This window comes from Odocoileus virginianus, chromosome 28, assembly GCF_023699985.2.
Source record: "Odocoileus virginianus isolate 20LAN1187 ecotype Illinois chromosome 28, Ovbor_1.2, whole genome shotgun sequence".
NCBI lineage: Eukaryota > Metazoa > Chordata > Mammalia > Artiodactyla > Cervidae > Odocoileus > Odocoileus virginianus.
Window position 1 is genome coordinate 43598941 of NC_069701.1, and position 23715 is coordinate 43622655.

The 23715-nt window shown below is 49.5% G+C and overlaps 2 protein-coding genes across 12 annotated transcripts in view; one reads left to right on the top strand and one right to left on the bottom strand.

The window, feature by feature from the left end:
* The window catches only part of LOC110130980 (uncharacterized), a 151354-nt gene that overhangs the window by 108152 nt on the left and 19487 nt on the right, over positions 1-23715 (bottom strand). For all 11 annotated transcript variants that reach the window (XR_011484450.1, XR_011484448.1, XR_011484446.1 and 8 more), the window contains exon 5: positions 8878-9016. The gene's annotated coding sequence lies outside the window, so the exon portion shown is untranslated. The remainder of the gene's footprint in view (positions 1-8877; positions 9017-23715) is intronic.
* LOC139031721 (uncharacterized) lies at positions 631-9772 on the top strand. The gene is given in 6 exon segments (XM_070457092.1): positions 631-673; positions 2888-3022; positions 5307-5470; positions 5987-6195; positions 8070-8526; positions 8528-9772. Coding segments are annotated over 6 exon segments (1197 nt in total). The 3' UTR covers positions 8717-9772.

Consider the following 23715-nt stretch of genomic DNA (forward strand, 5'->3'; position numbering starts at 1 on the left):
AGAACTGACTCATTGGAAAAGACCCTGTTGTTGAGAAAGATTGAAGGCAGGAAGAGAAGGGGATGGCAGAGGATGAGATGGTTGGATAGCATCACTGACTCAGTGAACATGCATTTGAGTAAACTCTGGGAGTCGGTGATGGACGGGGAGTCCTGGCATTCTGCAGCCCATGGAGTCACAAAGAGTCTGACATGACTGAGCAACTGAACCGAACTGATGTGATCTATACAAACTTCACTCTGTCTGACAGTGATTGCCAATGATTTACTCTCAGGAAATTAGAAATAGAAACCACCTTCCTCAAACTGATAAAGAACACCTACAGAAAACCTACAGGTAGCATCATACCTAACAGTAAGAAACTCAAAGCTTTCCCACTAAGATCAGAAACAAGGCAAAAACGCACCCCTCTCACCACTGCTTTCCAGCACCATGCTAGAAGCCCTAGCTAACACATGAAGACATGAAAAGGAAATAAAAGGCATACAGATTGGGAAGGAAGAAATAAAACTGTCCTTGCTCACAGGTGACATGATCGTATGTGTAGAAAATCCAAAATCATCAGGAACAACAACTCCCGGGGACAGACCTCCCACCTGTGTTCCCTGTGAGGCTGCCAGGGCTAACACCATGACAGGCGGCCCGGACCTAAGTTTCGGCTTCCCCCGAAATGGTAAGATTCCCTACCCCCATCAGGCCACCTGGAGCCAGCCAATCAATATGCGCCCAGTAAGAAACAAAGGGAATCTATCAAAGGAAAGCTGAAAAGCCCACGAACGCCCAAGTTTGAAAAAAGTCCGTGAAAGTTTGTACCAATAAAATTGCTTTGCAAACATGTAACCAATCCACTTAAGCCAGCTACCAACTGCTTATGCACACCCTATAAATTTGGGTAACAGCTTGGGCTTGGGGCTCTCTGACCCCACACCACTGCGTTGGATGCGGCAGGAGCCCTGACTCGAGTCAGCAATAAACTTCCCTTTTTGCGAGTTGCATTGTCTTGGAAGCCTTCTCTCTTCCCGCTCGGGGATTCGGACATCGGGCATAACATCTGGGGGCTCGTCCAGGATACCTTGACAGGGGGAAGAGGACACTTCCAGGACAGAGGGGAAGGATAGATAACAGCACCGGTGCTCAAGCAGGACAAGAAAGTCCAATGTAAATCTGAGGCCCTGCTGTGAGGCAAGAAGGTATCTGGTGCAGGAAAAAGCTTTCTATAAAGGGGGGAACGGATTGGACGTTCCAGCCAGCGTAAGGCCGAGGCCAGCGGACTCGCTGGAAGGCAGCCGACTCTGTGGGAAGGAGAGTTCCTCTCCTGATTCAGAGTCTGGTGAGCAGTGGACGCCATTTGGTAAGGTGAACCTAGTACTGGGAGGGCAAGAAAATTCAGCGGGCCTGAAGACCCAGCGCTGTGTTGTCGGCCGACGTTTGTCTGTCTGTGTGTTTGTCTTCGGCTCTCCGTGTTTTTGTGTATGTCAGCATTGTCTCTGGTCTCATTCTCTTCTGATGCATCATTCTTTTCTCTCTCTTCTGACTTATTCTCCTTCTCTTCTTCTTCTCTGATCTGCCCTCAACTCCTTTTCTTTTCAGGAGTTTCAGTGAACAGGCGAACGGTTGTGGGGGCAATTGATGAGTCCCGGCCAGGGCTACACCCTGGCGGACTCTGAAGGCCCTACAATAAGTGAGCCTCAGTAACTAGAGCCCAACCGGGTGAAACTCTCCTTTAACATCCCTAACTGAGGACGTGGCCTAAAATTCTTCGTGTGGGCACGGGTCAGGCACTTAAAGGCCGTTAGGGCGCCTGCCACTTGAAGACTCCCGTGAGAGGACAAGGGGGTCACGGAACGGGCTAGAAACCCCTAGGGTGCCCGCCCCCAGCAAGAAAACTTCCGTGCAACAACGCAGGCACATAAACAGTTTCAAAAGCATACCATAAGCCCAACCTCTTGGCCGCCACCACTCCCAGTAGGATTTTTGCTGGTTGTTCTCAGTGACTTCTTCTCTCTCTCTCTTCCCTACCATTTATTCTTTGACCATGGGTCAGGGAGAATCTACCCCACTTTCTCTCATGACTGACCATTTTTCGGATGTCAGGGCCAGGGCCCATAACTTGTCTTTGCTAGTCAAGAAAAGTAAATTAATAACTTTTTGCTCTGCAGAGTGGCCCGCCTTCCAGGTTGGATGGTCTCCGGAAGGCACCTTTCAACCGTCCATCATAAAGACTGTGAAGGAGAAGATTATGGCTCCTGTTCCCTGGGGCCATCTGGGTCAGGTCCCCAATGTTATGGTTTGGCAGGATCTAGTGGAAAATCTGCCTAAGTGGTTAAAACCTTTCGTTCACAAACCTCCTAGTTCTTCTAATCCACAGGTCCTGGTGATGGAGACCCCCCCAGAGGAAACCAAAAAGAAAGAGGACCCAAAACTAGTCTTTCAGGAATCATCTTGTCCAAACCTGATAGACCTAGAAACGGAGATGAGGCCTCTGCCATATGTGCCCTCCTTGCAATTCCCTCCGAGGAGAGAAGCTCCCACGGGTGAACCAAGAAGATTAAGAGGGCCAACGGGAACCGACCATGAGGGGGGGCCAGCATTGGGGGCCTGGGGGAGAACTAGGGGAGATGGGGTGGGCAAGACCCTGGGCACCCAGAGTTACCTTCATCCACTGTTCAGGCGCTCCCCGTCCGAGTGGGACCAGCTAACCCGGGCGGAGAGCGAACCTATCAGTACTGGCCCTTTTCCATGAGTGACCTGTACAATTGGAAGACCCAGAACCCTCCTTTCTCAGAGAAACCCCAAGGCCTCAGTGAGCTCTTAGATTCCATTTTGTTCACTCACAACCCCACCTGGGATGATTGTCAGCAGCTGTTACAGGTGCTCTTCACCACAGAAGAACGGGAGCGAATCCTGGCAGAGGCGCGGAAACGGGTCCCGGGGGCCGACAGGAGGCCAACCGCCCAGCCTCATCTCGTGGACAAGGGGTTTCCCCTGTTGCGGCCTAACTGGGATTTTGAGCGAGCGGAAGGTAGGGACCGTCTCCGAGTGTACTGCCAGACTCTAATGGCTGGCCTGCGGGCCGCAGCAAGAAAGCCGACAAATTTGGCGAAGGTAGATTTAGTAAGACAAGAGCCCACTGAGAGCCCGGCAGCCTTCCTAGAGAGGCTGATGGAAGCTTTTAGGCAATATACACCTATGGACCCCCAGGGTGAGGAGTCACGCGCTGCAGTTCTACTAGCGTTTGTGAATCAGGCAGCCCCAGGTATCAGGAGGAAATTACAAAAGATAGACGGATTGGGAGAACAGACAATACAAGATTTACTGAAAGCAGCTGATAAGGTATTTAATAATAGGGAGACCCCAGAAGAAAGGGAAGAGCGAATTCAACGGGAGGAAAGCTGAGAAGATCAGGAAGGAAGATAGAGAATATAGAGCGCGAGAAAACCGGAAGAACCAGAGGGAGCAAGCCCAGATTCTTTTTGCGGGGATAAAGGCCGGAACAGAACTGAGGGAGCCTCGAGACCCCCGGACAGGAGGAAAAGAGAAACCAGAAAGGCAGGCCCTAAAGAAAGATCAGTGCGCTTACTGCAAAGAACAGGGACACTGGAGAAACGAGTGCCCTAAAAGGGACTCGAAGAGAGGAACGACCCAGAGAGAGAAAATCTCCCCTGGAACTCGAGTTCTATATGCGGGGGAAGACAGTGACTGGGGGAGTCAAGGCTCGGCACCCCTCCCCGAGTCCTGGGTAACCATACATGTGGAGGGGAAACCCGTTGGCTTCATGGTAGATACTGGCGCCCAACACTCTGTTTTAAATCAAAAACTGGGACCAATGTCTAAGAAAACCAGCTTGGTGCAGGGAGCCACAGGGACAAAAAGATATTGTTGGACCACAGAACAGAAAGTAAATCTGGGGACCCACCAGCTGTCCCATTCGTTTTTGGTGAAACCAGAATGCCCAGCCCCTCTACTTGGAAGAGACTTATTGACTAAAGTTAATGTTCAGATCCATTTTGACCCTGGGGGAATGTCAGTCACGGATGGACTCGGACAGCCGATACATGTCTTATCCCTAGCCTTAAGGGATGAATACAGACTTTTTGCGCCTAAGCCCTCAGAGGTCATAGCACCAGATGTACAACCATGGGTCCATAAATACCCATTGGCCTGGGCAGAAACGGCAGGAGTAGGACTGGCCAAACAGACATCTGGTCGTCATCGAGCTAAAGGCCGAGGCGACTCCTGTGAGGGTGAGACAGTACCCTATGAGCCAGGAAGCTCGGTGGGGGATCACTCCCCACATTCGATGGCTCATGGATGCCAAAATTCTCAAGCGGTGCCAATCCCCTTGGAACACCCCCTTACTGCCAGTGAAGAAGCTGGGGGGACAGATTACAGACCTGTCCAAGACCTGCAAGAAGTCAACAAGCGGATGAGTGACATACACCCCACTGTCCCTAACCCGTATACCCTCCTGAGCAGCTTGCTGCCTGAGTACACTTGGTACGCTGTGTTGGACTTGAAAGATGCTTTTTTCAGCCTACCCCTGGCGGCCCAGAGACAGGAGATATTTGCCTTTGAGTGGACCGAGGGGGAGGGCCAACCGGTAGTACAATTAACTTGGACCCGTCTCCTACAGGGGTTCAAGAGCTCCCCTATCTTGTTCAATGAGGCTCTGAGTGAGGACCTCTACAAATATCGGGCTTGCCACCCAGAGGTCATCCAGCTGCAATACGTAGATGACCTTATGTTGGCTGGAACCACAGAGGAGGCATGCAGCTGTGCCACCGGGGACCTCTTACAGACTCTAGGCACTTTGGGGTATTGTGCTAGTGCAAAGAAGGCGCAAATAGCCCAGCAAGAGGTCACCTATTTGGGGTATAAGATCAGGCAGGGGCAAAGGTGGTTAACCCAGGCCATGAAGGAAACAATATTGCAGATACCAGAGCCCAAGACCCCCCGCCAGGTGAGAGAGTTTCTGGGGACTGTTGGATATTGCAGACTGTGGATCATGGGGTTTGCTGAGAAGGCCCGGCCCTTGTATGAGGGAAGTAAAGAGACCCCAAACTGGACTTGGACTGAGCCAATGAAACAAGCTTTCCAGACACTCAGACGGGCCCTATTAGAAGCCCCAGCCCTTGCCCTGCCTAACCCAAATAAGCCATTCCAGCTGTTTGTAGATGAGAAGCAAGGAATAGGAAAGGGGGTCTTGACGCAACAATGGGGACCATGGAAGTGGCCGGTGGCATACCTTTCGAAGCGATTGGACCCGGTGGCTGCTGGGTGGCCCCCTTGCCTTCGCATCATTGCAGCCACTGCCCTCCTCGTCCGCGACGCCGACAAGTTGACGTATGGACAGCAACTCTGGGTTTACACCCCCCATGCCATCGAAGGGGTTTTAAAGCAGCCGGCGGGTAAGTGGATCTCCAATGCCCGCTTGACACATTACCAGGCCTTGCTGCTCGATGCCCCACAGGTGCGTTTTCAGACCCCTTGCTTCCTGAATCCAGTCACGCTCCTACCTAACCCAAAGAAAGACCGCCCTCTCCATGATTGCAGTGAGATACTGGCTGAGGCCCTGGCGGCACGAAAAGACTTAACTGATGTACCGCTAAGCAACAGTGAGCTAGTATGGTTCACCGATGGGAGCAGCTATGTAAAAGATGGGCAAAGGAAGTCGGGGGCCGCCATAGTTGATGAGTCAGGGCAAACGATATGGGCTAAGACACTTCCCCCAAACACTTCTGCGCAAAAAGCAGAGTTGATTGCCCTAATACGGGCTCTGGAGCAAGCCAAAGGGAAGAGAGTCACCATTTTCACTGACAGCCGATGTGCTTTCAGCACTGTCCATGTTCAAGGTCCCATACACCAAGAAAGGCGGTTTCGGACAGCTGAGGGAAAAGAGGTCAAAAATCTGCCCGAGATTCGCAGGCTCCTGGAAGCTGTCCAGCTGCCCCGGGCAGTAACAATAGTACATGCCTCCGGTCACCAGAAAGGAGAAGACCCTAAGGCATGGGGCAATCGTGCTGCTGATGCGGCCGCTCGAGAAGCGGCTAGCCGGGACTATGCCACCCCCATGTTAGCCGTGGGACTTCCACCTCCTGGTATGGGGGCCTTGCCACCAGTTCCCGAATATTCCCTCCCTGATCTTGCCTGGATCAATGAGGATACCACCCTCCAGAAGGATGACAAAGATGGATGGTACTGAGATCAAAACAACAACCTGATATTGCCTGCCATCCTGGGTCGTCACCTGTGAACACCTGCACACAACTACACACTTGGGAGAAAAAAAGACCCTAACACTTCTCCAGACGGCCTGCCTGAGGTTCCCTCGACAAAATGCAACTGTATGAGAGATAATTCAGACCTGCAAAGCGTGCCAGCTAATGAGGGCAGAGAAGAAGCAGCACTCGGGAACGAGGTACTGAGGGGAAAAGCCAGGGCAACACTGGGACATAGATTTCACTGAGGTAAGGCCAGGCAAGTATGGGTACCACTATCTGCTGGTTCTGGTAGATACCTTCTCGGGGTGGGTGGAGGCCTTCCCCACTAAGGGAGAGACAGCAATAGTGGTTGCTAAAAAGATCTTAGAGGAGATGGTGCCTAGGTACGGGCTGCCAGTGACTATGGGCTCTGATAACGGACCTGCCTTTGTGAGCCAGATTGTACAAGGGCTGGCCCAAGCTCTGGGGATGAAATAGAAGTAACATTGTGAATATAATCCCCAGAGCTCAGGACAGGTTGAGAGAATGAATTGGACCCTAAAAGAAACTTTGACAACGTTGGCAATAGAGACTGGCGGGGACTGGGTGACCCTCCTCCCCTTCGCACTCTTTCAGGCGTGTAACACCCCTTATAAGCTGAATCTTACCCCTTTTGAGATTCTGTATGGAAGACCCCCTCCTGTGTGTCCTATTTTTGAAGGAGAATGCCTGCCACCCCCTACTTTGGGATAATTCCAGCAAACTCTGATGGCATTAAGTAAGGTGCATAACCATGTTTGGAAATTGATTCGAGAGATACCTGAGGGTCAAAATAAGGGGGCCATCCCCTCACATAACATTGGCCCAGGTGATTGGGTTTGGGTAAAACGGCACCAATCGAAAGTATTAGAGCCTAGATGGAAAGGCCCTTATGTTGCTCTCCTTACCACTCCTACCGCTGTCAAGGTCGACGGGATTGGACCCTGGGTTCACTGCAATCACGTGCGGCAAGCCACACCTTATACCACTCTGAAGAGGTTATGTACTCACATTGGGACCGGGAAATGCTAAGACAATAGAGAGAGCCAATCAGTGCGATCACCATGGCAGCCTTGTTCAGTCTTGAGCTGGCAGGAGCAGGGACAGGAATAGCTTCACTATCTCTGCAAGGCCAAGGGTTTTCCTCCCTACGAGCTGCTATAGATGAAGATATAACTCACATAGAAGAATCAATCAGCCACTTAGAGAAGTCGCTGACTTCCTTGTCTGAGGTGGTCTTGCAGAGTAGGAGAGGATTAGACTTGGTTTTTCTCCAGCAGGGTGGGGTCTGCGCGGCTCTGGGAGAAGAATGTTGTTTCTATGCAGACCATACAGGAGTAGTAAGAGAATCTATGGCAAAAGTGAGAGAGGGACTGGCGCAACGCAAGAGGGAACGGGAGGCCCAGCAGGGATGGGTTGAGTCTTGGTTTCAACGCTCCCCCTGGCTGACCACCTTAGTTTCCACCCTCCTGGGCCCACTTATAGTGCTATAATTAACACTCACGTTTGGCCCTTGTATTTTAAACTGGCTAGTGTCATTTATTAAAGAACGTCTAAATACCATTCAGATTATGGTATTGAGGCAACAATATCAGATGGTAGCCCAGGATGAAGAGAAAGATTCCTCTACAGAAACAACAAGACGGGGGAATGTGAGGCTGCCAGGGCTAACACCATGACAGGCGGCCCGGACCTAAGTTTCGGCTTCCCCCGAAATGGTAAGATTCCCTACCCCCATCAGGCCACCTGGAGCCAGCCAATCAATATGCGCCCAGTAAGAAACAAAGGGAATCTATCAAGGGAAAGCTGAAAAGCCCGCGAACGCCCAAGTTTGAGAAAAGCCGGCGAGGCAGCGAGACCCGCAAATAAAGGGGAGCGCCGGGGCTGCGGCGCGGAGGAGGAGCGCGGGGGCCGGCGGCGGCGGCGCGGTCGGGCGGCCTGGGCGGCGAGAGGACAGCGCGGGGTCGGCCTATGTGACTGGGCGGGGGCCGGCGCGGCCTCCATCTGGAGAGGATTCAAGACGACCAACGAAGAACCTCTTCCCAAAAAGGTTCGACTGAGTGAAACAGACTTCAAAGTTATGGCACGAGATGAATTAATTCTAAGGTGGAAACAGTATGAAGCATATGTGCAAGCTCTGGAGGGCAAGTACACAGATCTCAACTCTAATGATGTAACTGGCTTAAGGGAATCTGAAGAAAAACTAAAGCAACAGCAGCAAGAATCTGCACGCAGGGAAAACATTCTTGTAATGCGACTAGCAACCAAGGAGCAAGAGATGCAAGAGGTGTACTACTCAGATCCAGTACCTCAAGCAAGTCCAGCAGCCTAGCGTTGCCCAACTGAGATCAACGATGGTGGACCCAGCGATCAACTTGTTATTCCTAAAAATGAAAAGTGAACTGGAACAGACTAAAGACAAACTGGAACAAGCCCAAAATGAACTGAGTGCCTGGAAGTTTACGCCTGATAGGTAAACAAATCATACTCCCCAGTCAAGACTTCCCTGACAGTCCCACTGCGAGAAAGCTGTGGTGGGACAGCCACGTACTCGTTTCCACACCAAGACTCAGACTTTTTGAGCCAAAAAGCCACATTCTTATACTATCCAGCTTGTAAAGGTTAATGTAAAACTTACCAGATGAACCTTGTGTTTCAGCTTTTTTCTCTTCCCCCTCCCCTTGCTTCAGAGGCCTGATGGCGTCGGACTATTCCGAAGAAGTGGCCACCTCCGAAAAATTCCCCTTCTAGAACATGTAGACACTTGAGAAATGTTTCTGTGTGAAGAAAATAGAGGGAGAAACAGAAGTCTTAAGTCTGTGGCACACTGTGTCTTCAGACAGTTTGGAGGAATGAAAACCTAGAGATTTAAAACCATGAATTGAACATGTAAAATTCCAGCAAACGTAAAGATGGAATATGCATCGCTCTTAACCTTGAGCATAGTGACTTAGAGACACTGTATATCAGTTTTGCCAATAAGACTGTGGACTTCGTGATTGTTGTTGAACTTCTGGGTCACACTCAAATGAGGTGAATTTTGCCTTTAAAGGGTTTATTTGCCAAGAACCAACTTAATAGTCATGAGTGAATCAAATAACAGATGTCAGTACAAGTAGTTCATCTGTTTAACCATTTCGTTTGGGGCTCTCTGTTACTTGACTGAGCCTTAAATCAGTGTGGTTTTACTCACTGATTTGTTCTTTGAATGGTTGCTAATACTGTAGATAATCTTACTGAGGACTGTACAAACATGAAGGTGTGGTGTCAAACTTCAGGTTTTAAACTGTTTGAAGCGTTATAAACATTCATTTCACAACTAGATTGTATAAGGATATTGGCTGTGATGAGACTCACTGCATTATTTTTTTCAGTAGTGAAATTTATTAAATCCCCATTCCATTCAACAGGCACGTGTTGAAAGAGCATTGTCGTTGGTGTCAATGGGGGAATGTGTTCCTTCATTGTATTTGGGCCTTTTGTATTGCACTCTTCATATTAAATTAAATGTGCCTTGAAATAAAAAAAAAAAAGCCGGCGAAAGTTTGTACCAATAAAATTGCTTCACAAGCATGTAACCAATCCGCTTAAGCCAGCTACCAACTGCTTATGCACACCCTATAAATTTGGGTAACACCTTGGGCTTGGGGCTCTCTGACCCCGCACCACTGCATTGGATGCGGCAGGAGCCCTGACTCGAGTCAGCAATAAACTTCCCTTTTTGCGAGTTGCATTGTCTTGGAGGCCTTCTCTCTTCCTGCTCAGGGATTCAGACATTGGGCATAACATTCCCTGCCTCTTGTTTGCAGAAAAGGTCTAGCCTCCAAGCCCTCCCTGAGTTCCAAAGGGCAAATAAGAGAAGCAAAAAAAAGCAGAAGCAAAGGAAAACAGTCAAGCAAGACATAGTAATAGTAGTTTAGCCATAAAGTACTTCCTCCTCAACAGCTGTAGATCATATCGTGAGCCACATCCTGAGCTGCTTTGCAGAGACTGAAACCCCCACCAGGTGGAAGAAGTTAACTGCAGGCTGCCCACAAGCACAGCTGGAACCAGAAGGGTGATGACTGAGGCTCTTGAAACATCGCCCTATTACCTCACCCTACGACCTCCCTGAGAGCTGTGCACGAGCTAGTCACCCACCCTGTGACCCTCTCCCTCACACTGTCTTTAAAGACCTTCCCCCAAGAAATTCCAACAGTCCAATGGTGAGGACTCCATGCTTTCACTGCTGAGGCCGTGGGTTCAGTCCCTAGTCAGAGAACTAAGATCCTGCAAGCCATGGCCATAAATAAATAAATGTAATTCAGAAAGAAAAAAAAAAAAAGCCCCATCTCTGAGACCATGGGGGAGTTCAGGTCTTCTGAACTTGAGCTGCGAGTTCTCCTTGCTTGGTGCCTGCAGCAGACACCGCACTTCTTTCCGGCAGTCTGTGTCAGCACATTGGCTTTGCTGTGTGTTGGGCAAGCGGGCTCACGTTTGGTTTTGTAACAAACACCTTCTTGGGGCAGTAGAAGTACAAAGGCACCTGCAGGTAAGTGGGAGTCTGGGCTTTGTTTGGGGCCCCATAGACAGAGCCGAACACACCTATGAACGGCAGATATTGCATTCTAGAAAAGTCCAGGAAAGCTACAAATTCTGGAAAGTTCTTTCCATTAATAAGTGAAAAACAAAATGGCAAGAGATCAAATTTAGAAACATGAGAGAGGAGATGGTGCACAGAGCCAGTGAGAGGCCAGGGACAGGAAGTGTGTGCACAAACACACACACACTCTCACTCGTGTGCCCTGGAGAAGTGGCACAAACAGGAAGTACTAACAGGAAGTCAGTACATGATCCACCTGTCCTGGCAGGTATATAAAGGCTCCTGGCCCAGGAGACTCCACACCTGAGCACCTTCTCTCTCTCCACCTGCTCCTCTGACCTACTCCACCCTCCACCACCAGAACCATGGGCTGCTCTGGCTGTTCCGGAGGCTGCGGCTCCAGCTGCTGTGTGCCCGTCTGCTGCTGTGTGCCAGCCTGCTCCTGCTCCGGCTGTGGCAAAGGGGGCTGTGGCTCGTGTGGGGGGTCTAAGGGAGGCTGCGGCTCGTGTGGGGTCTCCAAGGGGGGCTGCGGCTCGTGTGGGGGGTCTAAGGGGGGCTGTGGCTCATGTGGAGGCTCCAAGGGGGGCTGTGGATCTTGTGGGGGCTGTGGCTCCTGTGGGGGGTCTAAGGGGGGCTGTGGCTCCTGTGGGGGGTCTAAGGGGGGCTGTGGCTCTTGTGGGGGCTGCGGCTCCAGCTGCTGTGTGCCTGTCTGCTCCTGTGTGCCAGCCTGCTCCTGCTCCAGCTGCGGCAAAGGGGGCTGTGGTTCGCGTGGCTGCTCCCAGTCCAGCTGCTGCAGACCCTGCTGCTCCCAGTCCAGCTGCTGTGTCCCTGTTTGCTGCTCCCAGTCCAGCTGCTGCAGACCCTGCTGCTCCCAGTCCAGCTGCTGTGTCCCCGTTTGCTGTCAGTGCAAGATCTGAAGCTGTGACCTTGAATCCCCGAAAAGTGTCTCTGATCTGAGCTCCCATGGCCAGTGAGACACCCGGTATCCTCAGAATGCAGAGCCTCGTGCATCTTCATCGGGAAAGGCACCACTTGAGACTCTGGGTCCTGATGGCGCTGCAGGGCCACCTCGTGCTCCCTCCCCAACTTGTCGTCCTCACCTCTGCTCTCTTACCCCGGGGCTGAGCCAGAAACACCGCCCCCCCACTTTCCTCACTGGCTCCAAGGACCAATTAGTGCTGTTACTGCCAGAGACCAGCCCACCTCTCATCACCTCTCTTCACCACCTGTAATACCTGAGTTGTGTGGGTTCAAGACCCCCAGGAGGTCGCTAACACTCCCCAGTCCTGGGATTGCCCATGACCCCCAGCCCATCTCCCCTCCTCCCTGGACCTTGCTCTCCAACACCTCCTCTCTCTGTCCTCTGTCCACCAAGGTCTGCTCCAGACCCCAAAGAACCCCTAAATAAACACATTCTCCAACACACACCTGGGGCTCACTGTGGTTCTTTTTCACTTGCTCTGTAGACAAAACACCATAGAAACACCAGTGGGAGTGAAAACTGGTGACGTCTCATGACATTTACAAATGTTGAACTCAAACTCCCTTTTTGAGAGCTGTGTTTTCTCAGATTGTGTCCTAAGGGACAATTCCTGGTTATTCCCCAGAAACACATGATAAGGCTATGAGTCAGATTATTATTTACAGAAGCGAGAACTTGGGCGGTGCCTGCAAGTACAGCCAGTGTGACCCGGTGATGTAAGTTTTCCATCCCCAGGTGGGCACCAGGCAGAGGGCACAGACACCTGTGCGTCCTTGCCACCTGAAAGGATGGCTCTGGTGTCAGGAAGGACGTGCTGGGACATGGCCTTCTCTCAGCTTCTGCGCCCTCAGGACCTTAATAACACTTCGCTTTCATTGCTTGGCTGGTGCTCTGTTCTGTTCTGACACAGTCTGGACCAGCCTCTTACGAGACTCTGAGCTTATCTCATGAGCCTTTTTAAACTATACATTTATTTTGTTGTTGCTCAGCCACTAAGTCGTGTCCAAGTCTTTGTGACCCCACGAACTGCAGCACACCAGGGTTCCCTGTCCTTCACCATCTCCCGGAGTTTGCTCAGACTAACATCCATTGAGTCAGTGATGCCATCCAACCATCTCATCCTCTGTCGTCCCCTTCTCCTCCTGCTCTCAATCTTGCCCAGCATCAGGGTCTTTTCCAATGAGTCGGCTCTTCACATCAGGTGGCCAAAGTATTGGAGCTTCAACTTCAGCATTAGTCCTTCTAATGAATATTCAGGATTGATTTCCTTTAGGATTGACTGGTTTGATCTCCCTGCAGTCCAAGGGACTCTCAGGAGTCTCCTCCAGCACCACATTTTGAAAGAATCAATTCTTCAGTGCTCAGCTTTCTTTATGATCCAACTCTCACACCCATACATGACCGCTGGGAAAACCATAGCTTTGACTATAGAGACCTTTGTCAGCAAAGTGATGTCTCTACTTCTTAATATGCTGTCTAGGTTTGTCATAGCTTTTCTTCCAAGAAGCAAGTGTCTTTTAATTTCACATGTTTTTGATTCAAAGATATGGTTTAAAATAACACATAAATGATAAAAAGAAATGATCCAGATCTTCTAAGTAATTCCTAAAGGAAAGCATTCTAGACATCGGAACTCATGGCCTCTCAGAAGAGAAACATCTCTGGTTCTCAGAGGCTGCCAGCCCTCACTGGCTCCATGTGCACTTATTCAGCACCTGCTGGGTACCAGGCCCTGTTCTGACTCAGGAGACAGCAGCAAACAGTGTAAAGGACCTGCTCTCGAGATCTTGACTGTCCAGGCGAGAGCAGCAGACAGGAAGAGCATGATCAGCCCGCAGGTTATGCTGGGCGCTGAGATGGCGCCATCGAAATGGGAGGGAAGGCTGGCAGGGCAAGCATCACCGGGGCCACAGCATCACGGTGCGGAGCTCACAGCCACACGGAGGACCTGCGGGCACTTGGGACACAGACATGGGCGGCAGCCTCCTCCCCCTCAGACTAGAGCAGTGATGCTTCCCAAGGCCGGCAGGAGACAAGAAGGTTCTGGTTTATGACAAAACTCTCCCCACCCATTAAAAAAAAAAAGGAAAAATCTGTTTTTCACGAAGTTGAAATGGTGCAATGCAGTGACTTCCCTGGAGGTTCACTGGCTAAGACAACACTTTCAATAAAGGGGATGAAGGTTCTGGCAAAAGCTGAAAGCCAGATTAGTGTAAGCGTTCTGTATTTGGGGGCCAGTGGGAAATAACATCCCACTATATCCTCTATCCTCTGTCCTAAAGGTCCACGGCTGAATTTGCCACTTCAGGAATTTGGAACCATGGACAGACAGCCACCAGGACAGGTGGTCTTTATGGGCCCATTTTCTTTTCTTTTTATTAAATATTTTAAATTAATTTAAAATGGCAGGGCGGGGGGGGGGGGGGGGCATGGATTCAATCCCTGATCAGGAAACTAAGATCCCACATGCTGAGTGGTCAAAAGGAAGAAGAAAACTCAATGCAAAGAGCTAACCTTGCCACTCAGTTTCTATCTCTGCTTACGATCGAGGCGATACCTGACACTGGCTTCAGCGATGGGCGCTTTTCCACAGCCTCGATGGCAGAAATAAAAGCTGCCAACAATCAGTCGTTCCCTAGGACCGTTTTGTAAAATTCCATAGGCCCATGAAATCCAGAACCCTTAGAGCCACTCTCTTGGTCCTAATAAGACATGAGCCCCTGTTGAGAAAGCCCCTCCGATAATGTGATTTGTTGGGGGATCCACTCTGAAATAGGAAAACACCCCGTGGACACTCACAGAAAAGCACACACAAGCTCTCAGATCAAACGTTGCTGACGGCTGCATTTTAACGTATGGGCTGCCCAGGTGGTTCAGTGGTAATGAATCTGCCCACCAACGCAGGAGATGCAAGAGACCAGGGGCTCGATCCCTGGATCAGGAAGATCCCCTGGAAGAGGAAATGGCAACCGGCATTCTCGCCTGGAAAATCCCACGAACAGAGGAACCTGGAAGGTAGAGTCCACGGCGTCACGAAGAGTCGGACACGGCTTAGTGCCGAGGCACGCGCACATGCGTTTTAACTACCCTCTTCACAAACCAACCAGTGTGAGGCTGCCAGGGCCAACACCATGACAGGTGGCCCGGACCTAAGTTTCGGTTTCCCCCAAAATGGTAAGATTCCCTACCCCCATCAGGCCGCCTGGAGCCAGCCAATCAACATGCGCCCAGTAAGGGACTCTATCAAGGGAAAGCTGAAAAGCCCGCGAACGCCCAACTTTGAAAAAAGGCCCGCGAAAGTTTGGACCAATAAAATTGCTTCGCAAACATGTAACCAATCCGCTTAAGCCAGCTACCAACTGCTTATGCACACCCTATAAATTTGTGTAACAGCTCGGGCTCGGGGCTCTCTGACCCCGCACCACTGCGTTGGATGCGGCAGGAGCCCTGACTCGAGTCAGCAATAAACTTCCCTTTTTGCGAGTTGCATTGTCTTGGAAGCCTTCTCTCTTCCCACTCGGGGATTCGGACATCGGGCAAAACACTAGAATTACACTATTCACTTTACTTTGTAAGCAACTTGATTTTTTCCAATAACACATATTACCCTGGATACCCCTCCCAGGAAGTGGATGAAGGTCTGATTTTTATTCGGCTCTTTGTCTTTACACCTAGACAAGCACAGTTTCCACACTGGACTCACTTCTCTATTGTCATCTTCTTAGGCAGCCTCCCACCGACCTCCCCCCACCCCAACCCCACCCAACCACCATGCTACCCCAGCCTCAGGGACACACCCAAAATACATGCAGAAGACATTCTGTATTGTTTGCAACAAAATAGGATGCTATTCTGCTCATTATCTGCAACTACACTTATCACTGATGGTGAAGCTGAAGCTTTGGCACTTTGGCCACCTGATGTGAAGAGCTGACTCATTGGAAAAGACCTTAATTCTGGGAAAGATTGAAGGCAGGAGGAGAAGGGGGCAACAGAGGATGAGATGGTTGGATGGCATCACCAACTCAATGGACATGAGTTTGAACAAACTCCGGGAGACAGTGAAGGACAGGGAAGCCTAACAAACTGCAGTCCGTGAGGTCACAAGGAGTTGGACTCGACTTGCTGACTGAACAACAACGCATTTATCACTAACCGATGCCTCAGGGAAATTTCTCCCATTCAACTGATGTGGCTCATCTAACCTTCTTAAAGGGCATTATTATTGGTTCCTAATCGGCTGGTATTTTTTGGCCAATGCTAATCTAAAGTATCTATGTGTGTGTTTATGTTTGCTTTTATTTTTAGCAATTTGAAGTCAAATTGCATTGATATGACCTAATTGTTTTAGTTGTTGTTTTCAAGAAAAGGAAACTGTAACAATTTATATTCCCAGAAAAAGCGTATAAGGGCACCCTCTTCTTCAAATTCACCAGAAATAGTTGTTATTATTCTTGTTAATTTTTTCCCAACTGGTAGACATAAAATAACTCATTCTTACTTTGATTTGCTTTTATCTGACTACCAAGGAATTTGATCTACTTTTCGTTGGGGGTGGCAGAGGATAAAACGGTCAGATAGCATTACCGATTCAATGGCCAAGAGTTTGAGCAAACTCAGGGAGATAGTGAAGGACAGGGATGCCTGGCCGGCTCCAGTCCATGGGATCACAAAGAGTGGGACACAACTGAACACAACAATTTGCTCTTCAGATAACTGCCTATTTTCTATTGGATTGTATTCTATTTGTAAGAGCTGTTAATGACTATAGATCTTAGAACCGATAAATGACTCCAGCAGGTTTTCAGGCTACAAAGTCAACATGCAAACCTTGATTGTATGTCTATTCACTTATAATGAACAATCAAATTAAGAATGCGATTCTGTAGTTCCACAAAGAATAAAATACTTCGGAGTAAATTTAACAAAGGAAGTGTGAAACTGATGTTCTGCAGATGAGAAAACACTATGGAAAGAAACTAAAGAAGATCCAAGTAAATCAGAAACCGCCTCGTGTTTGCTGTGTTTATGTGCCTCTAAAAGTCTATGTTGAAGCCCTAAGCCCCAGTTTGGCTGTATTTGGAGGTGGGGCCTCTAACGAGGTCATTAAGGTTAAGTGAGGTCACAGGGGTGGGCCTTCATCCTGTACAAATAGTGTCTTTTTTTTTTTTGGTCATATCTCTAGGTTCTCGGCAGTGAAAGTGTCAAATCCTAACCACTGGACAGGGAACTCCTAGGAGGAGGGTCTTTATGAGAAGAGAGAGCAGAGAACCCTCTCCTCCTCCCTCCCTCTCTCTCTCTGTCTCTCCATCTCTCTGTCTCTCCTCTCTTTCTCTCTCTGTCTCTCTCTTTCCCTCCCCCCACGCCTATGCACACACATCCTAAGGAAAGACCGTGTGGAAAACACAGTGAGAAGGCGGCCATTAACAACCCAAAGGGCAAGCCCTCACCAGAAGCTGAGTCGGGCGGCATGTTGATTTGGACTCCAGCCGCCAGAACTGTGAGAAAATAAATTTCTTTTGTTTAAGCCATGAGTCTATGGTACTTTGTTGTGGCAGCTCAGGCTGACAAATATAGCGTTCATGTATCAGAAGATTTAGCAACGTTGAGATGGCAACACGTCTCAAATTGATCTACACATTCAACGAAACCTCCATCAGAATCCCAGCTGGCCTCTTTGTAGAAACTGAGAAGTTGATGCATGAAGTTAACATACACATGGGAACTCAAGGGACACAAAACAGGCAAAACAGCCCTTACAAAGAGAAACACAGTTTAAAAGCATAATTAAAAAACATAGTTAAAAAGGAGAATCACATTTCCTGATTCCAAAACTTACTACAAAGCTCTTGTAGTCAAGACGGTGTGGTCCCAGCAGGACAGGCACACAGACCAAGGGAAAAGACCCGAGAGCCTGGAGGCGCACGTCCGTCTGTGACCAGCGCCTGTTGACAAGGATGCCGAGATCAACAAGGGAAGGACAGTCCTTCAACAAGTGGTGCTGAGGGCTTCCCGGAGGTCCAGCGGCTGGGGCTCTGTGCTTTCACTGCCAAAGACCCAGGTTCAATCCCCGGCTGGGGAACTAAGATCCAACAAGGTGAGCAGCACAGCCAATAAGGAAAAAAAAAAGAACGATGCGGCGAAGACTGGGCCTCCACACTCTTAGAAGACGTGGGGGTAAATTTTCGTGACCTTGAATTTAGCGATGGTTTCTTAGGTATGACACCAAAACACAAGAAGCAAAAAAAAAGAAGAAGAAATCACACTTTACTGAAGTTTTGACATTTTGTGCATCAAAGGACACGACCAAACAGTGAAAAGATGATCAGCAGAATGGGGGAAATATTGACACATCACATATCTGTTAAGGGCCTAGTAACCAGAATATATTAAGAATTCTTACAACTCAAAAATAAAGAGACAGATAACCCGATGAAAAAGTGGACAAATGATCTCAACAGATATTTATCTGAAGAAGGCCTAAAAATGGCCAACAAGCACATGAAAAGGTTTGCAGCATCATTAGTTATCAGGGAAATTTAAACCAAAACCACAATGAGATACCAGGAGAAGCCACCACAATGCGAAGCGCAGGCACCGTGAAAGAGTATCTGCTGCAACTAAATAAAGCCCACGCCCAGCAGCAAAGACGCCGTGCAGTCAAAAATAAACACACACATGCGCTGTTTAAAGAGATAATGGGAGAAAACTTGGTGACCTTGGGTTCAGTGAGGACTTCTTAGACACATCAAAAATGTCATCCATAAAAAACGATAAGCTGCACTTCATTAAAGTTTAAAATATCTGCTCTGCAAAAGCACTGTTAAGAGAATGGAAAGACAAGGCACAGCCTGGGGCAGAAGTTAAAAATCTTTCCAAAGCACATCTCAGACACAGGACTGGTATCCAAAATACACAAAGATTCTTAAACTTGACAAAAGGAAACAAACAACTCAATTTAAAAGTGTGCAAAAGATCTGAAAGGACACATCCCCAAAGAGATGTCAGATGACAAATAAGCACATGAAAACAAGCCCGTGTCGTAGATCATTCAGGAGTGGCAAATTTAAGTGACAATGAGATACCACTATGGACACTCTGGAAGGAATGAAAAATGATGCAGCCACTTCGGCAGTTTCTCAAAAAATTAAACACGCTCTTACCTTACTATTCAACAATCACATTCCTTGGTAATTACCCAAAGGAGTGGAAAAATTGTGTTCACACAAAACCCTGCAGATAGATGTTCACAGCAGTATTACTAATAATGACCAAAAATTGGAAGTCACCAAGATGCCTTTGAGTAGGTGAGTGGATAAATAAACTGTGATCCATCCAGACAGTGGAATATTACTCAGCACTAAAAAAGAAATGATCTATCAAGGCAGGAAAAGACAGAGAGGAACCTTAAAAGCACGCTACTAAGTGAAAGAAGCCAATCTGAAAGGTTTACACACCGTATGACCCCAACCACACAACCTTCTGGGGAAAGCAAAGCTGTGGAGACTGTAAACAGATCAGGGTTTGTCAGGGTGGGTGATGGTAAGGAGACGAGATGAGCAAATGGAGGGCAGAGAATGTTTAGGGCAGTGAAACTATCATTCTGTATAACACAACACTGGTCAAAACCCACAGGATGTACGACACAAAGAGTGAACTCTAAAGTGAACTATGGGAACCTCCCTGGTGGTCCAGTGGTTAAGAGTCCAAGCTTCCAATGCAGGGGACATGGGCTCAATATCTGTTCAGGGAACTAAGATTTCACATGCTAAGGGGCAATTAAGCCCATGTGCCACAACTAGAGAGCCCTTGAACTCACAACTACTGAGCCCACACACTGCAGCTAAGACCTGATACACCACAAATGAATAAATAAAATAAAACACGGGCTTTGGTTAAGTAATGATAGATCAGTATTGGCTGATCAACTGCAGCCAATGTACCACACTAATGGAAAATACTAAAAAAAGGGGGGGGGATTGTATGAGTGGAAATAAAGGGTGTGTAAGGGAATCCTCTGTACTTTTTACTCCATCTTTTCTGTCAACCTAAAACTGTCCCAGAAAAATAAAGCCTATGAAATGTTTGTAAATCTTTGGGTGTGCCTCTGACTCCCCTTAGAGACTCTTCAGTCTTGTTGTCGCTTACTTGTCATGCCTCCACACCAGCAGCTCCATCTTGTTGGGAACTGGTGCCCAGGCCTCCAATTCCGTCACCCCGTAAGTGTGATCTCAGACCTCTCGCTGCCCCGTGGCGTCCACTCCACCTGCTAGGACATCTGTGCTGGCTGCATTCTCACAGGACGTGGAAGGCTCTCTGGGCTCTGGCCCTGGAGACCATTAGGCAGCACAAAGGAAAGGTCAGACCCCCACCAGGGCATCAGGTGGATCCACTCTGCTCCCCAGTGTTCCCACTGTCCTCCCGGAAGTAGAGAGGACTCTCCCCCGTTCTCCCGGAAGTAGAGAGGACTCTCCCCCGTTCTCCCGGAAGTAGAGAGGACTCTCCCCCGTTCTCCCGGAAGTAGAGAGGACTCACGCTTCCTTTTTCTTACCTCCTTGGGGACAGAGAGTGAGGACACTTGACCTGTCTCCCACTCTGCTCCAGGGTCCTCTGTGGTCCACATAAAGACAGACACACATACCAATGGAACAGAATTGAGAGCGTAGAAACAAACTCTTATCTATATGACCAGTGACTGTTGACAAGGATCCAAGTCTCCCTCCAGACCCACTGCATCCCAATATTTCCCCAGGCCAGGGTCCTGACTCTTTCCTAGTTCTCTTCAAGTCCAGAGTTTCAAGGAAAGCCTGAAACTTCATCCATAATCCCATTCATGACCTCCCTGCCTGCTGCCCTTGAAAAACACATGGGTTGGAACCAAAGTGGACAACAGAGGTGACATGCTATGTATTTAAGCTGCCATCTTCCTAGAATCCCCTCCAAATTTTATTTCTGAATAGAGATGCAAATTTTCTAAATATTAATGAACAGAATCCAACACTGTATCAAACTAAACATACACTATGACCAATGTGGGTCCATTCCAGGCATGCAAGGATGGTTCAATACCAGCAAATCTAGTCAAACCCACAGATGTAGAGCTCACTATCTGACTGTTTACTAAGAAGCCCTGAGATAAGGATACAACCAAACATGTGTGCTGCAGATTGGTGAGGGAACTTGACTGTGTAATCAAGAAGAAGACAAACTTCACGAGGAGAAAGGTGCATCTTTACCGATAGCATCATGTAATTTGCAGGGTTCCTTCTCAGGACCAGAATCAGAGGGAGACACTGAAAGAAAAGCAGGAAAAAAGGCAGGGAATTCTCATGAAAAGGGAGGATGCCCAGCCAAGGACAGCTGGGCTGGGGGCGCGAGGAGGAGCTGGTACCCAAGTGGATTCGGGAGTACTGACACCTGGGACACAGGCTTAAGTCTTCCTTTTCAGTAGAGTAATCCTCTATGCCCTCTTCAGGGCTTAAAACCATCCCTTCAACCAGTGTCCTTGAATCAACAATGGCTTGGTGACTAGAGGGGACCCTCTCTTCCTCAGATGGAGCAAGGTTGGGAGGGAGGACCAGAAGCCAAAAGAAGCAGCATCAGGAGGGGATGGTTTGAATGAAGAGGGGAAGAACAGGACCAAAGACCCCTGGGAAGGGCAAAACCACTCAGGGAGGGAAAGGGGCTCCCTTATAACACCAGGAAGGGGGTTGTTGTCCAGTCACTCAGCCGTGTCTGACTCTTTGCGACCCCATGGACTGCAGCACACTAGGCTTCCCTGTCTCCCGAGTTCCCTGTCCTTCCGAGTTCCACGCCCTTCCGAGTTCCACGTCCTTCGGAATTCCCTGTCTCCTGAGTTCCCTGTCTCCTGAGTTCCCTGTCTCCTGAGTTTGCTCAAACTCATATCCACTGAGTCCGTGATGCCATCCACCCACCCCTCCTCTGTCACCCCCTTCTCCTCTTGTCCTCAGTCTTTCCCAGCATCAGTCCACTTACCAATGAGTCAGATGAGGGGATTGGGGCTATAATCCTTCTTATTTGGCTATTAAAGAAAAGGGCATCCCCAGAGAACTGACAGAGGCTCTGGTAAAAAGAGGCAAAACTACTGACATACTTGTTCATGCCTAGCAACCAAACAAAAACCCATCTTCAGGTGACAGGATTACAGGCAATCTGCTTTCTTCTCTAGTTGTTTTTTTTTTTTTAACTGTTTCCAGTAAAGACCAAGAATGATCTTTAAACTCTACTCATGTAAGATTAACACTGTCAGGGAGAAGCCAACACAGCAAAGCTAAGAGCACCTGAGTGGACTCTGTCATCTGTAGGTCATCTGAGGTCAGCAGAGAGGCCAGGTGACTAGAGCCCTGGAGCCCCTGGGGAAGTGCTGAAGCCTGAGGTCCTAAATACAGGGGCCAAGAAAAAGGGGAAGAGAATAAAGAGGAAACAAAGAAAGTGGATGCTTCCTCCTGAGCCAGGAGGAAGTAGGCAGCAGCGAAAGGGAAAACAGGGCTAGAAGAATCATAAAAACAGTCACAAGGAAGTGAGCATGTGCCCAGCATCACACCTGACCCTGCAGATATATAGAGGCTCCTGGCCCAGGAGGCCCCACACTGAGCACCTTCTCTTTCCACCTGCTCCTCTGACCTGCTCCACCCTCAACCCACCAGAACCATGGGCTGCTCTGGCTGTTCCGGAGGCTGCGACTCCAGCTGCTGTGTGCCCGTCTGCTGCTGTGTGCCAGCCTGCTCCTGCTCCGGCTGTGGCAAAGGGGGCTGTGGCTCGTGTGGGGGCTCCAAGGGGGGCTGTGGCTCATATGGGGGCTCCAAGGGGGGCTGTGGCTCATGTGGGGGCTCCAAGGGGGGCTGTGGCTCATGTGGAGGGTCTAAGGGGGGCTGTGGCTCTTGTGGGGGCTCCAAGGGGGGCTGTGGCTTGTGCGGGGGCTCCAAGGGGGGCTGTGGCTCCTGTGGGGGCTCCAAGGGGGGCTGTGGCTCCTGTGGGGGCTCCAAGGGGGGCTGTGGCTACTGTGGGGGCTCCAAGGGGGGCTGTGGCTCCTGTGGCTGCTCCCAGTCCAGCTGCTGCATCCCTGTTTGCTGCTCCCAGTCCAGCTGCTGCAGACCCTGCTGCTCCCAGTCCAGCTGCTGCAGACCCTGCTGCTCCCAGTCCAGCTGCTGCAGACCCTGCTGCTCCCAGTCCAGCTGCTGCAGACCCAGCTGCTCCCAGTCCAGCTGCTGCATCCCTGTTTGCTGCTCCCAGTCCAGCTGCTGCAGACCCTGCTGCTCCCAGTCCAGCTGCTGTGTCCCCATTTGCTGTCAGTGCAAGATCTGAGGCTCTGCCCCCAGACCTTGTGTTCCTCATGTTTGGAATCTTATGTTCTTATGGTTTCCTGCATTAGCTCCCTTCCACACATCCTCCCTGATTTACCCACAGCCTCCTCTCTTCCTCGCTCATGTACACATCTCCCTCCAGGCTCAACACTGGGGCCTGTCTTTACCCTCCTCTCCAGGGAGATGTGTATTTTCAGTCACAGGAGACACATCTCCTTGGCACCAGGTGGCCCTTCTGAGTCATGTGTGGGTCACCTTCTGCTCTTCCTGGGCCAGCTGGGACCCTGCAAGGCCAGGTCCATGTTCTGAGTGATGACTAAGGACCCTCCTTCCCTGGGCCCTCTGCTCCCTACAAGAGCTTCCTTCCTTCCTTCCTGCTGCCTCCTCTGTTTATAAAAATAAGAACTGAATTCCCTCTAATAAACATCTCCCATCTCTGACACCAACTGTGACTGTCTTCCTTTCACCCTGTTTCTTGGTTGGTGACAATTAGCGGCTTCTTTGTAAATGTGCTCTGGGATCCCGAGAATCTTGCTGGGAGGTCCATGCTGGAACGCCCACATGTTCACAAACCATCTACTAGTTTCT